The sequence below is a fragment of the Branchiostoma floridae genome, chromosome 8 (assembly GCF_000003815.2).
Source record: "Branchiostoma floridae strain S238N-H82 chromosome 8, Bfl_VNyyK, whole genome shotgun sequence".
NCBI lineage: Eukaryota > Metazoa > Chordata > Leptocardii > Amphioxiformes > Branchiostomatidae > Branchiostoma > Branchiostoma floridae.
The window spans coordinates 1,429,655-1,444,556 of NC_049986.1; the positions used below are offsets into that span (position 1 = coordinate 1,429,655).

The following is a 14,902-nucleotide window of genomic DNA, read 5'->3' on the forward strand; positions in this document are numbered from 1 at the left end:
CGTTTTAGGGAGCTGGGACCCGGAGGTCCTTCTCCTAGCTCTAAGTCGTGGGGATCAGTGATAATGGTCTCCGCGCGATGGAACAGGGTACGAATGACGCTTAGTTTGTGCTCTAGCGAATGGTTGGAAGACAAGTTCACGTCCTGATCAGTGTGGGTTTTCTTTCTGTAAAGTGTGATCTGCAGCGAGCCGTGCTCTTTTATAACTGTAAGAGAACTGAGAGCTATCGGTGAAATATCGGAGAAACAGAGCGCGCATTAAAAACGAGATTCCTGGAACACCAGCGACCAAGTTCTGTGGGCTCGGAGGTATCCAAACATATACACATTGAGTCGCCAGGACACTCAGTGTCTCTTGAAAAAGTCAAAATCCTTGACTCAGAGCCGGAGTTCTTTGCAAGAGGAGTAAAGGAGGCTGTGTACATTCGTGCCCACCGTCCATCACTAAACAGAGACGGGGGGCGACACAGGTTATCTGGCATCTACGACCCTCTGCTGCAGTCGTGTGTCCATGACGTCACGTCCGGAAGTTACAGCAGACGGGTCCATTCCGTGAACAAGGCTGACGGAGTCGGCTGAAAATTTGGGGTAAGTCCCAATTAATCTTAGTGTTGGTTAAGTAAAGTTTAGTTTTTCCACAATCACATTCGTTTTTATTTCAGTATGTCTTTGACATATTACTAGCCTGTTGGATAACAAATTCCCCATTACATGTTTTGGGGAACATTTTTTATCTTATATTCCTGAAGCTAAAATAATTGAAAGAAAACTAAATGTTGTTGTATTTCGAAGAAACAGCCTGTCAAGCACATGTACATGTATGCTGTGACTCATTTAGTGCAATAGATGACAGGTTCCATAAATAAAAAATAAAAAATAACTTTAAAAATAGTATGAGAGAAACTAAGTGTGTTTCCTTTTTTTCTACGCTTTCCATGAAGACTTTAAAAAACTAGAAAGGCCGACATTTGCTTAAGAGCAAATACAGCATATTTCAGCCATACCTCTTCCCATGCAACATTGGACTGTTCCAAATCACCCCTGCGCAAAAATGGAACATCCTCTTAACAGTACATTATCCCCCAAGGGGACTGGTATTGTGAATTGATTCCAGGTAAAACAGAGCTGGCTTCTATTTTTCAGAAAATGACAATAATCACACCTTCCATTCAGAAAATTTTCATCATGACTGAAAATTGTTGAATGACTTCATGTAATGTCATTAACATTTTTCAGTACGATAACTAGGTGTAAGTTTAAAAAAGTATAAGCTCCTTGTGATGTGGGTACATTTATTATTGCAGTGAACTTTTTTTATTCAAGTAGGGCATACGATTTAATAATTATCAAGCAGGTGCAGGTACTGTAGGAGCGTTTGTTTTCTTCAAGCTGTAAAACTGTTAAACTGTTTTACTTTGTATGCAATCAGCTATCGAGCCTATTCTTATTTTAGTTTAACAACTTCCTGCCAGACCCGGAAGATACGATTGAACCTTGTTCGAGAATTTATTTTCGTCTGTCTGGTCAGTCTATTCATACCCTGGCGCTGAGAGTGTTTTATTGGGCTGAAACTCTGGCAGTTTAAAGTTACTTACAATTTAAATGTTCAAAGTTTATGTCAAACAACAACAGCACTAGGAAATGTGGCCACTATAGACAGGTGGTCACTATAGAGAAAATGCTGATCTATTGACTAGGAGCCATACGTTACACATGATTTCAGTACACTGATCATTAATCATATAAACATTGCACAGGTAAGCCAATTGTTTAGATGTACAATTAAGTTCAAATAATTCTGAAGAGAAATATTGATGAGAAAATAATCATTCTCGCCACTGTCTAACTTATAATTACGTATCAAAACTAAACAGATTTTCTAACTAACGCACCTTTCGCCGACTTCATCAAAGGACCGCCGGCTATCAATCAAACACGGCTGTTGATTAGACTTAGAGTTTCAAACAGTCATGTGCTGTGTGCCAGTTGACAGCGAACTTCATGCTAGGTGATGTTTTACATTGCTTGGACCTTCTTTCCTACAGCGGTGCTTCTACAAAATATTTAGACTGTAACACTGAGTCCCACATGTTTTATAGAATAGAATTTGACGCAGAACAGCGTTTTTTGCTGGGTATTTTTCTTGAAACATGTCCGTGGGAATATCAGCGAGGCGGCGACGTTGGGATATCAGACCGTCAACAAAAGTCGCACGGCGGCTAACGGCGCAGCGAAGATACTAGCGCTATAAATAAGCGCTTCAACTAAGGATGGCAACCCGTACAATATTTTTGTATACTGTTGAGCTAAGTAAAGTTTGTTGTTTATGAGGTTTTAGTTGTCTTTGAAGCTTTGACCCGAAATATTTTAAAGTCAAACTGCTGAAGAGAAGTAAGTGACTGCTACGATTATCGTAGATATGGCCCTAAAAAAACTGATAAAAGAAGCCTTCTCAATAGTCTAAAATGCAAGAGTTTCCGGGGGGGCTTCGCCCACCTGGGTCCCCCCCACAGTGGCCCTGCCCCTGGACCCCGCCAGGGAGATTCGGCGGCCCCCTGACCCCTGTCCGACGCTTTGAAAAAATCCTGGCGAGAAGTCTGTACGGCCTGAGTCTTCAAGTTAACGTATTGTGTGGTCCCGCTTATGAATATTAACTAGCCTTCGCTTTCCTCTTCCCTGATTGGCTGAACCATTAATTGAATTAACTCTTCCTGCCGGCTAGATGCAGGTGCAGATGTCGGCTCTGTGGGGTGAACGTCCGAAAGGTCATGGCATGGAGAACGAAAGAAAACCAATTTCCCCTAAAAAGTGCTGTAATTAAGCCTTTTACAGTACTTTATGCCAAAAATTTTACTTGGATCATTTTACCAACTATCTTATGCCTATCTATACCAAATGTTACTCATACCAGGGTACAGGGGTGCAAAATATACCGTTATAAGACCGTCAACAAAAGTCGCACGGAGCTAACAGCGCAGCGAAAATACCATCGCTAGCGTTTCAACTTCGGATAACAAGTTATAAGTACTGTTGAACTCAGTAACGTTAAAGTTTGTTTTTAGTTGCCTTTGACGGTTTGACCTGAAATAGTGTTACGCTAAACTCCTGAAGAGAAGTTAAGTAACTGCTGCGATTATCATAGATATGCCCCTCAGAACTGATACAATATAAAGCCTTCTGAATAGTCTAAAATGCGAGAGCCTTAGGCGGGCTTCGCTCCCCCTGGCGGGAACACTGCTATATACGGGATCCTGAGGCCCCGCTTATGAATATTAATTAGCCTTTGGCCTCCTCTTCGCTGATTGGCTAGGTCTTTGATTCAATTAACTCTCCGGCTGACGCGCACAGGTGTGGCTCTGTGCGGGGTCACGGAAGGTCACGTCAGGAGGCCAAAAGAAAACAAATTTCCCCTCAGAAAAGTGCCAAAATTAATCATTTTAAAGTTGTTTATGTCAAAAATTTTACTTGAATCTTGTTACCAAGTATCTAATGCCTATCTACACCAAATTTCAGGTCATTTAATTCTAATACCAGGGTACAGGAGCCAAAAGTGTCCTTTTTTGGTCAAAAATTGGCCAAAAATCGCAAAAATAGGCATTTTGTTGCACTGTACACCAAAAGTGTTATTGAATTTATATGAAGGGATTATCAAGGCACATCTGTGTCAAATTTCAGCTCATTCGGTTGCAATACCAAGGTACAGGAGCCAAAAGTGTCCTTTTTTGGTCAAAAATTGGTAAAAAAAATCGCAAAAATAAGCATTTTGTTGTACTGTACACCAAAAGTGTTATTGAATTTATATGGGGGCATTCTTAAGGCATATCTCTGTCAAATTTCAGCTCATTTGGTTGTAATACCAGGGTACAGGGGCCAAAAGTGTCCTTTTTTGGTCAAAAATTGGTCAAAAAATCGCAAAAATAAGCATTTTGTTGTACTGTACACCAAAAGTGTTATCGAATTTATATGGGGTATTATCAAGTCACATCTCTGTCAAATTTCAGCTCATTTGGTTGTAATACCAGGGTACAGGGGCCAAAATACACAGTTTTGGTCTAAAATTGACCAAAAAATCTCAATAAAATCATTTTAGAGGCAGATATGAAAAAACTGAGAAAATAGCATCAAGGTATTGGCCCATTCTACCTCTGTGTCAAATTTCAGGTCATTCGGTCCAGGAACGGCGGAGATGAATCACTTTGAAGATTTGACAGGAGAAAGAAAGAAGAAGAAAGAAGAAACATTACGAATACAATATATTTCACCATACTATGTATGGCTGAAATATAAATATCTTTATATTTTACAGTTCTGCTTATTAAAGGGACATAATGTAAAAAATGAAGTTACTGTTTTCGGTCATTTTTCTGCATTATGAGTTGAGTCTACCTTATTACACTGCACAGCAATATTTACGCATTGATACGGCTTTGTAGTGCCGTGAGGACGTCTTGAAATATGCGCACTTCCCATCGCCGCTTGAGTTGTCCGCCATTTCATCCAACTCTCCGACGAACCAAGGCGCGCTCTAGAACGTGTTCGGTGGTTCGCTCGAATCGTTACTGAAGTTTATTGAAAGTCCCCGCTAAGCTCCAAAGATCTGCGACCGCAACGGTCGATTCGGAAGTCTAAGACTGACTTACTTCCGGGTAGGCTACCCGGAAGTAAGTGAATTTGTTCGGGGCTTACTTTGGCGTTGTTAATTAGCGCTAGAAATGTGATAAAATGACGTAGATAAGTTGGAAATAAGTTCCAAATGTCAATCTGACTTGAAATTTTTAAGTTCAGAACATTTGAAATTTTGGTGCCATATTTCTACATTATGTCCCTTTAAATTCACCCACAGATGATGGACAGGTTTGATCAGATGTTCTACACATTCCATTCCATGTGTCTTGTTTAACGCAAAAAAATATATAAAATAGTTCGTGTCTTTGAGTTCCCTTTTTTCTTAACTGCTATAAAGCCATGTTTACACATTCTTTTTTTACTTTGTGTATCATAAGACTGAAGACGGTGACACCTTTGACAGATTGCAAACAATTCATGTCGCAGCACATGCGTAATCGGAATTGTGAAGAAGCTAATCGTATACAAGCCAAGGGATCTTCAATTTCTGAAGTTTGACCTAAAACACAATTGTGGACACTGTTATTGTAGTTGCTGTAAGCTTTGTTGATTCGTATGAGAAAACTCTGTGACAGGTCCAAGCTGAGCTGGACAATATCCTGGGAACAGACCATGACGTGCCCACCCTGGCCCACAGGTCCCAGCTCCCGTACATCGAGGCTACTATCATGGAGATCCAGCGCATCAGGGCCATCGCTTCCCTCAGTGGTCCTCACACTGTAACAGAGGACACAACTTTCCGAGGCTATGATATCCCGCAGGAAGGCAGGTAAGTTATTTATAAATCGTTGCTATCTTCGTTATGGCTCGCTGAACATTGACCTACACCGCAATGCAACACTTGCACATGCGCACTCGGAACTGTGGGGGTCATTCCTGGGTCGTAGATAAGAGAGGTAGATGTGAGGATTTCTTCATGTTTATATTGAGTAATCATAAACAAATCAGCTCTTTATGTGTTTCAATCGCAAAATGATGTTTTCACAGTCATACCATTACGGCTCAGACACCGAAAGTTATAACGAAATTTGTTTACTGTAACAAGTTACATTCTCTTCAAAGATTCTTCCTAACCTGTGGTCAGCTCATATGGACCCGGAGTTCTGGCCGGACCCAGATAAGTTTGACCTCCGTAGGTCCCTTGACTCTGACGGCGAGGTGGTCTGTAGACCGGAATCCTTCATGTCATTTCTACTGGTAAGCGGCTTCAACCCAAAGTCCAACAAAACCACAAGGAATGTTTTGAACCTTAAAATATCAAGATATTCAAACAAGTTATTGATGTCATCAAAAATGTCTTGTCTGTAATTTTGTTTCATTCTTTCTTATTACCTATTCTACAGGCCACCGTGTCTGCCTCGGTGAGCAGCTGCTTCGTTTCTTGCCTCCTAAAACACTTCACCTTCAAGTTGCCAGAGGGCGCCTTACGTCCAGTGTTGCAAGAAATTTTGGTCCCAATAGATTTTTGCGCTGTTGGGTATTGTGCTGTTGGGTATATAAATTATATATGTGTATTTTTCTGTGACACAGTCTGCATATGTGTGTGTTTGTGTATATCGCCCATTCCTCGTTAAAGGGGCAAATTGCTGTCGCACATAAGCAGCGGGCCACAGTTTTCTTTAAAGACACAATGACTACGTATTTTGCCCTTTTCCGTTACAAGTACATGATAGTAATATGCTAAGCAATGTTTTCCCACCATTGTTAGTTGCCTTTTGGTCGTCCGGGGTAAGGTTTTGCTTAGAAACACGCTAAAAACACGTGTCGGAAATGCTATAAAGGTGAATATCGTAACATTCTGATAATGAAAAGACGTTAGTTGTTTAAATTTTCAGTCATAATTTACATCAACCACTTAGGCCGGCTTGTCACGTGTTGATGAACTTGTCCAGCAGACGACCTTTTTACGTCAGATGCCGTTTTATTCTTGTCGCCAACTTTTGTATAATTTACGTTACCGAACTTCTGTTGGGTGTAATTCGCTTACGAAAAGATATTTTCCGATAATTTTTTCACTGTTTTATCTGCTAAACAGTGGTGTTGCGTAACAAACAAATAACAGAACACATAAAACACGAATGTCGGAAACACGACTATAACCGCCAATCTCAGGCCGTTTGTCACTTTTTTGATATAATTTACGTTACCATAATAAGTCCCTTAGAATTATAGAAAGATCATTACTTTTGTATTCATAGGAACAAATGCTCCCAGATAAGTAATTGCCTGCAGAGTTAATCTTTCCAGAGCTGTTTGTTAAAATTTTATTTATCATTAAAAGCATAAATGTAATTTACGCTACCATATAATTTACGTTACCATTTTTTTTCTTCAACATGTCATCGGATGTTCAGCAAGAGCACATCAACCAAAGACGTATTATCTGCTGTAATGTTACTGTAGGTGGGCTTGGCTTGCCATAGAGTCACAATGCAGTCTGTCTATATGTTCCTGTTTCAGTGAATTTTACGACTTTTCATTTCTCATAGGAACGATGTTCAAATGATAAACCTGACATGCACCAACTTGGAAAGATGCTTCAATAATCAACATTACACAGAATGTATAGTACCAAGTTGAATAAATGTATATTGGGTTGGACTGAACAAAAATAACCCCCTGTTGTCAAAGTAGACTCGTCCAAGTTTGTCGTCATTTTCGCGCGCTTTTTGAAGATCACACGACTGGAATGACAGAAATTCATGCTGAACACTGACTGATGAAGTAAGGTACGTTTCAAGCATGTTTGTCTTAAATAGCAACAGAGATTATGATCAGCTAATTATGAAGGTCAATGTAGTCAAGATTCGTGTCACAGAAATATTTCTCGTTTTACACAGTGAACCCCTTTACGTACAGACGACGGTAAATCAGCGACACTATTTACGCTAGCGCCACGTTATCTACATTGAGGACTTGTCATTGAGCTATTATTTTCAGGTGGCACAATGATTACAGATCTACCTACAATTGATTTTGTAATAAAGGACCAAAATGTGTTAATGTTCTTTCTGTAGAATATGGGGAAGACAAGAGCCGAAATCCAGAAAGCCTACAGGGAGCGTAAGAAAGCAAGGGAGGGGGATGCGTACAGGGAGAAAGAGGCTCGGCGGGTCATGAAGTATTATATACCGAGCGCTAGGCTGAGCAAGGAGGCTCTAGAGGCCAGGAGGGCAAGGGGAAGAGAAGCTGCAAAGAGACATAGGGAGAAACATCCAGCGCCTAGCAAACATAAGATCAAGATAGATTTCAAGAAAAGCATCAGAGAGAGAAAGCAAAGGAAGAAAATGAGGGAGATGAAGGTCAAGTTAGAGAAAGCGCAGAAAGCTAAGAAAAGGCTGGAAAAGAAGATAGAGAGGTTACAGAAGAGCTATCAGCGCAAGGCAGAAGCATCAACACCACGTAGTAAGACAACATCTGACTTTAGACATGCCGGCCTTTCACCTACAAAAGTGCCAAAGTTGCTGAAGAGAAAGCTGTTGTTCTCTAATGTAGTACTTAAGGGGTTAAAAGAAGCATACCACAAGAAGAAAACAGATGGCAAACGAGTTTTAAGAAATGTTGTATCTGGGAAGATTGTAAAGAAGTACAGAATGATGAGTACACTGACAAAGGCAATGGGAATGACTAAGAAGGGCAGTAGAAAAATAAAGACAAGTCTTCCCCATGTGCGAGAAGCCCTAAAGAAGCGAGTGGAAAACTTCCTAAACAGAGATGATAATTCAAGAATGATGCCGGGAAAAAAGGATTGTAAGAAAGTAGGCAAAGACAAAAGTACAGGTTAGGATTTTGTCCAACTATCTCTCCAACTTGAGAGAAAAATTCATGAGCGAGAATAGCGATGTTAAGATTTCTCTCAGCCACTTTGCCTCGTTCAGGCCAGCCAATGTCAAGTTGGCGTCATTTCTCTCGCGAAACACCTGTCTGTGCACGAAACATCAGAATTTTGCACTAAAACTCAAATCCCTGAAAGACAAAGGGTGTATCCAGTCGACCAACCCTGACAATTTTCTGCATGCCTTTCCCGATGAAGAGAAGGTAGACTTATTGTTGGCGAATCTGCCGAAGGATGGGAAAGTGAAATTTGAGCAGTGGAAACGAATGGAGGTCGACGGAAAAAACAAAATGAAGATTGTAACACTCGAAGTGGAAACACAGGTGTTCTGCGAAACCTTCCGAAAGGAAGTTGCAGATTTCCGTCAGCATTGTTTCAGGGCTGACGAACAGTACAATCAGTTGAAATCTCTTAAACAGAACCTTCCTCCCAATCATGTAATCGTTCAGATGGATTTTGCTGAGAACTATAAGGTCAAGTATAGAGGGGAAGTCCAGTCCGCCTACTGGAACTGCGACTTGGTAACATTACACCCAGTTGTTGTATACCACAGAGATGAAAACGGTGAGCTTCGACACGAGTCGAGATGCATCGTATCTGATGAACTGGGTCATAACCCGTTCACGGTGTTTTCCATCCTGAAGAAAGTTGTGTCTCATCTTAAGGACAAACATCCCAATCTACAGTACGTCCATTACTGGACAGATTCCCCCAGCTCACAGTACAGAAATAAGACTCTGTTTAGTGTCGTCTCCGATCATGAGACATTGTTTGGCATGAAAGCATCATGGAACTACTTTGAAGCCGGCCATGGTAAGGGGCCGTGTGATGGGGTGGGAGGTACGGTGAAGCGAATGGCTGATGATGCCGTAAAACAAGGGGATGCTCAGATTCAAGATGCACATGACTTTTTCAAATGGGCATCTGTACAGGACAAAAGTGTCATTAAGTATGATTTCGTGTCAAAGCTTGAGTGTAAAGACAGCGAGGACTTCCTTCGTAAGAAGTATGCCAAGGTCAAAACAATAAAAGGTACGATGGCCTTCCATTCTGTTGTAGGGTTGCCAGGTGGTAAGATAATGTCAGCCAAAACATCTTGTTACTGCACAAACTGTTTTGGGGAGGGGGGTTTTCAGCCAGAGACATGTTGCAAAGGGAAGTGGGAAACACACGGCATCAGTCATTCTAGATAGGCGTAGAAGCTTCACCTCGTATTGCAAAGGCAAACAGATATCTTTCCTTGGTGCGCTTGTTCAAAATTCAGACTCCTGTCGGCAATCAGTTCTGTCAAAATCTTGCCGAAAATAATACACCAAAGAAATGGAATGATGACTATGACTGCCTGAACAGTGGGGAATGTGAATGCCTCACTTGCTGTCAAAAGAAAGCAGGGAGAACAACTCTGCTTACTAACTCTGTGTTTTACAATCACAGAAAACAGCTGGTGTAATAGCTACTGTCTGCACCGCATATGCTGTACTGGGGCTTGTGTTTCATGAACATTTCTAGTTACTTGGAGGGATTCTCAGCAACTATTTCAACAAAATTCTAAGCCAGAAAATTTTCGAATTTGTATAAGCTCTATGATCAAAAGCATATGGGCTGCAGAAGTTAATAGCTAACTTCTAGTCACTTAGAGTTAAGACTTCACTATCATACTATTAGATGTTCCGAAGTTTTCACCTTTGCTTGTTTAGGTTGAAAATCTTGTTAATTAGAAGCAAACTACTCTTTCAACCAGTCCTGACTGCACAGAATTGTTTTACATGGACAGACACATGGTTCAAGGCAGAAAGCTATTTGTGAAACCAATCCCACTCTATAAAGTCAAGATCTATATAACGTCAGGCTTGTCATGTAACCGTGGCATTAGTATAAAGGGACAGGCTGCCAGGATAACTGTAGAACAGACCAGTGCCTTTACACATGCAGCTCTCTTTTGGAAAATTCACTGTTGTTTATAGCCTTGCTCATCAACAAAAGCCTTGTTATACACATATTTCACAGTTCTTTCTGCCGGTCTTATTGAACCACACGATCTAAGGTGTATGGATGGACATTTTGTTAGGTAGCACATTCATTCTATATTGATGTGACATTGTGTTTGTTCCACGAACAAAGATTGTCCTGACATTAAAAAATGTTTTATAAGAAGTGCGATAACTGGTGTTTAGTTTGTTGTCTTTCCAATATCGAAAGCTTGTGCTAGAAAGGCCCAGTCCATCTGGTGCATGTTGCCATCGCATCATGTCCTGCTATTCCCAAAGACTTGATTGAAGGACGCGAGGTCGAAGCGGTTCTGACCTAGAGCGTGTGTTTGCGTGAATCCTTTGTTACTTAGCATGTATTTAAATAGACCCCGCCAAGATAGAGACCTTGCATATCTTGGGTGTCTTTCCGCAGAGTCCGGGTGGGTACAGGACGAACAAGATTATACGGGTATTCCGGATAACAAAGATACACTTTTTTGCTACTCTGAGTTAGCAACATGAAGATAAGAGGTCCAGCATTATAGACGAACATGACCTGATCAGTTCAAATAGAGCCAGTATGTACACTATTCTGCTTTCCTCGAAATGTTAGAGATTCTGTAATTTACGTTACCACAGTTCATTGGCATTTACCGGTAGAATAGATATCGCCTGCTTCCAACCATTTTCATAAATACATTCTATCGCTCTTATCCCATCCTACAGGGTGAAAATTAAGGAGTATTAAACGGTTTGTCTTCATATCAGAAAAAAAACATATCATTTATTTACTTTTATACAAATGTAGCAAACTTAATAGCCAGTAATTTTGATGATTATTCCGAAACAAATGACACGGCGGTTAAATATTTCTCATTGGCGTGTAATTTGAAGGTTTTGGGTTGGAAAATGCGCTAATTTGGCTGTTGTTAATCCACTATTACTTGCTGGAACATTTCTCTGTGCTCTTTATTACGAAATTATAGGAAAGATGACATGGCCTACTAAAAATCAAATATCTCCAAAATTAAGCGTGTTAGCACCAGACAAAAATAGCAAAAGATAGTCGATATAAGTGGTAACAAGTTCATACCAGCAGGTAAGCGTTTTGGACAACTTTATTTTTTACAATTTTCTACCTCCAATTTTCCCAGTTAACGAGGAATGGGCGATATACATATTTGTGTGTGTGTGTGTGTGTGTGTGTGTGTGTGTGTGTGTGTGTTTGTGTATATATGTGTATGTGTGTCTGTTTGTGACGCACAGAGGCAATGTCAAGGACGGTTGGCCCAAAACACTGTAAGATATTTCGCCGTAGGCTATAGTTTGGCGTAGCGTGACTGCGCAAGTTGGGTTACACCCTGTCTATACCCTGTCTACAGCACAGATATCTGTACGTTAAATTATTTACTCCTGCAGACCAGTTTTGACTCAAGCAGCCAACAAACGTGTTACAATTCACTACGGGCAATCAAACAAGGTAAGCTAGACGTTATGTTGGTCTCTACCAGTCTAAGAACGCTGACTATAAAATAAGTTTGCAATTGTCAGGGGAGTCTGGCGACCGAAGGGTTTGATCGGCCAGGAGGGTGAATGTTTCCCTTCCCGCGGACTGACTCGCCTGGCCTAATATGCCTTTTTTTGCCAAATTCTAAGATCCATGCATATCCCCTTAGGAAGGCCTAGTGAAGACTAACGGTCTGTTCTTTGCTTGCCTGTTGGCCAAACACTCTAGAGGAGGAAACGTTGTATAATTGTGAAAGGGGGAGGGAACTGGCGCCTTGGGGAGTTACACAGTGTGTATTGAAGCTCATTGGAATGTAAAAAATATTTAAAAATAGCGATCATTCGGTTAAAAAAATTGATCAGATCATCAGGCTACTTATTAACGATCACAAAGTGGTAAAAACACTACAGAGCCAAATCAAGCCAAAGCCGATTATAAGCTACATGGACTCAGTGACCTGTCAGTCCAGGTCTAAATAACTTATGATTTATGGCCATTGAGGCTTTTCAGGCTCTTTTGCGGGTGTAAACCCTGCAGAAAACTCTTAAAGTTTGTCCTTGGGACGGTTTTGTAATCAAGTCAAAGCTCACGGACATGACGATTGAAGTAGATTTGAATTTGTGATGTTTTTCTTTACTAATTATATCGGGGATGTGTGAAGCGGCTTGGTCTGACATGACCTTCCTGATCCTTGCGACGATCTGTTTAAGGTACCGCCCAGGAGTCTTCTGTTCCGATAACAATCAGTCATGCCTTTGATACTTTTTCTGTACCCTCTACACTGTCTGACCGTCTGGAAAAAAATGTTCATTTTGCGTTGAGATCATTTTCAAGAATCTTGAGACTTATTAAAATGATCTCAAGATTCTCACGAAAAATCTCAAGATTGACTCAATACATCTCAAGATTTACCACAAAATATCAACTGTTATATTGACGTATAACTATTATAAATGCTGCACATTTAATGTCAGTACTTGTAATTTTAGGTAAAACTATTATACAATTTAAATAATATTTGAAATATCTGTAATAAGTTTTAAACGCTATGCGTATCAAGTATCTTCCCAACTGTTTTCAAAACATTCTCAGGCCTTTGTATTTTGGTCACTGTCACGTACAACGCGATGACTTGACACCTTTGTGAACCGGCGTCAGCCAAGCAGTAAGAAAGACGCAGACTCATTTCGCGAAGCTACTTGAGTGTTTATTCAAGATAACTGAAGACTTCATAAAACGGCTTTTGACAATAGATCACCCTTTGACACAAGTTGCAGGTCATCAACAGAAGGGTGAAAATAGTAGCATTTGGCCACCTAGACAGATAACATGCACTCTAGGTGGAGTTTTTTCCCTGTCGAAAACTGTAGTTTGGGCCGGCTAACTCCTTTATTGTGTTGTCCGTCTAACTGACCATTTTCTGTCGTCCCGGACAACATGTGGAGTAATCGGTAGAGTCTACAAGGTTCGGACAATTTGACCATATCAGAGTGGCTCTAGATTTGTTGTTCATTAAGGGACGCGACATTTACCTGAACCTCTGTTCTATTTGAAACCCCATCTTTAACAAAGACTTTGCTCACTGACATCACTAAATGTTACATTTACCATGAAGGGTAAGGCAGGGGAAACTTTATTCAGCCCAATGGCTACCTACATTCTGCTCGACTGCACAAGACGGGTGTCCTTGACCTTCTTCCAACACGCCAGTATGACAAAGAATCAAGGCGCTATGCGTATCAAGTATCTTCCCAACTGTTTTCAAAACATTCTCTGGCCTTTGTATTTTGGTCACCGTCACGTACAACGCGATGACTTGACACCTTTGTGAACCGGTGTCAGCCAAGCAGTAAGAAAGACGTAGGATCCTTTCGCGAAGCTACTTGAGTGTTTCTTTAAGATTACACATCTTCCTGTACGTGTATCCCGGCTACACATGTCCTTATAGAAAGGTGAGATAGAGTTTTATTTAGAGGGTAGTTTTAGGTCGGACAGTCACTCATGGAGTAAGCAAAATCTTACGGTGCAGAGTCTTTGCTAGACCCTTTGCTAGGCCTTACTAGCCATTGTCAAGGTATATGTTACAGATCTAGAGAGAACCTTACCAAGTCTGGCTTTCTAGCGCAAAGCTTACCGCCATATCGTTGTCCTTACCGTTGTGACGTTTCTAACATAAGACATAAATGCTACATGTAGATGTGACATGCGCACTACCGAACATTCTCTATTGCTTTTTTGTATGATAGTACATGTATATCTTTTGTATATTTAATGTTACGTTAACATTCATAACTAAAATACTGCAACGTGTTCTGAATTTTTTCAAGTGATACTAATTTAGCAAATGATCAACATATCATTTTATATCCCAATTACATAACGATGTGTTAAAAGTAACTAATTGTAATTGCTAGCAGGTTCTAACAGGCTTAAAACTTGACATACAGGATACAAAACTACCCATCTCTTTTTTACAAAGTTGTAAACATTAAACTACAAAGCTTACAACTTACAAATTTCCACATGTGCATGTGCCTAGGCCTAGGATGGCCTCCAATACCTATAGGAAAGGAATTTTCTTTGTCATAGAGCCTATAATGGCATATGAAAATGTTCTGATATGCGTTTTAGTTGCGTTTTATTACAGGCCTTTGGTTTTTGCCAGTTCACACAACTTGAAGTCTTCAAACATGACAGGATGACTGTAGTCATTATACTAGTATACACCGTCCTTTGCCGCGCCTGTCACTCGCCTTCCTCCTCTATCACCTCAATGCATGGACATACGTCCTTGGTCGGAAGCAACTGATGTTTTGAGTTGCGAGTGGAAGTCACAAGTAGTGACTTCCTTTGGTTCAACGTTGGGCATGTCTGACATACTGGTCAGAGGGAATGTTCATAAAGACATGCATGTTCATAAAGATATTTTATACAATATAAGAAGATGGGCATGTTTCTTCTGTCA

General features: G+C 40.6%; 1 protein-coding gene across 1 annotated transcript; it reads left to right on the plus strand.

Annotated features, from left to right (window-relative positions):
• Positions 1-7,122: 7,122 nt before the first annotated feature.
• On the plus strand, positions 7,123-10,214 carry LOC118421089. Its single transcript, XM_035828247.1, has 2 exons — positions 7,123-8,405; positions 8,437-10,214. Exons 1-2 carry the CDS (start codon positions 7,646-7,648, stop codon positions 9,651-9,653), a joined length of 1,977 nt encoding a protein of 658 aa, XP_035684140.1. The 5' UTR covers positions 7,123-7,645; the 3' UTR covers positions 9,654-10,214.
• The last annotated feature ends 4,688 nt before the right edge of the window (positions 10,215-14,902 follow it).

Coding starts and splice junctions, on each gene's coding strand:
- LOC118421089 (XM_035828247.1), top strand. CDS start 7,646: ATGGGGAAGACAAGAGCCGAAATCCAGAAAGCCTACAGGGAGCGTAAG. Junction 8,406..8,436: donor AGGCAAAGACAAAAGTACAG/GTTAGGATTTTG, acceptor ATCTCTCCAACT/TGAGAGAAAAATTCATGAGC.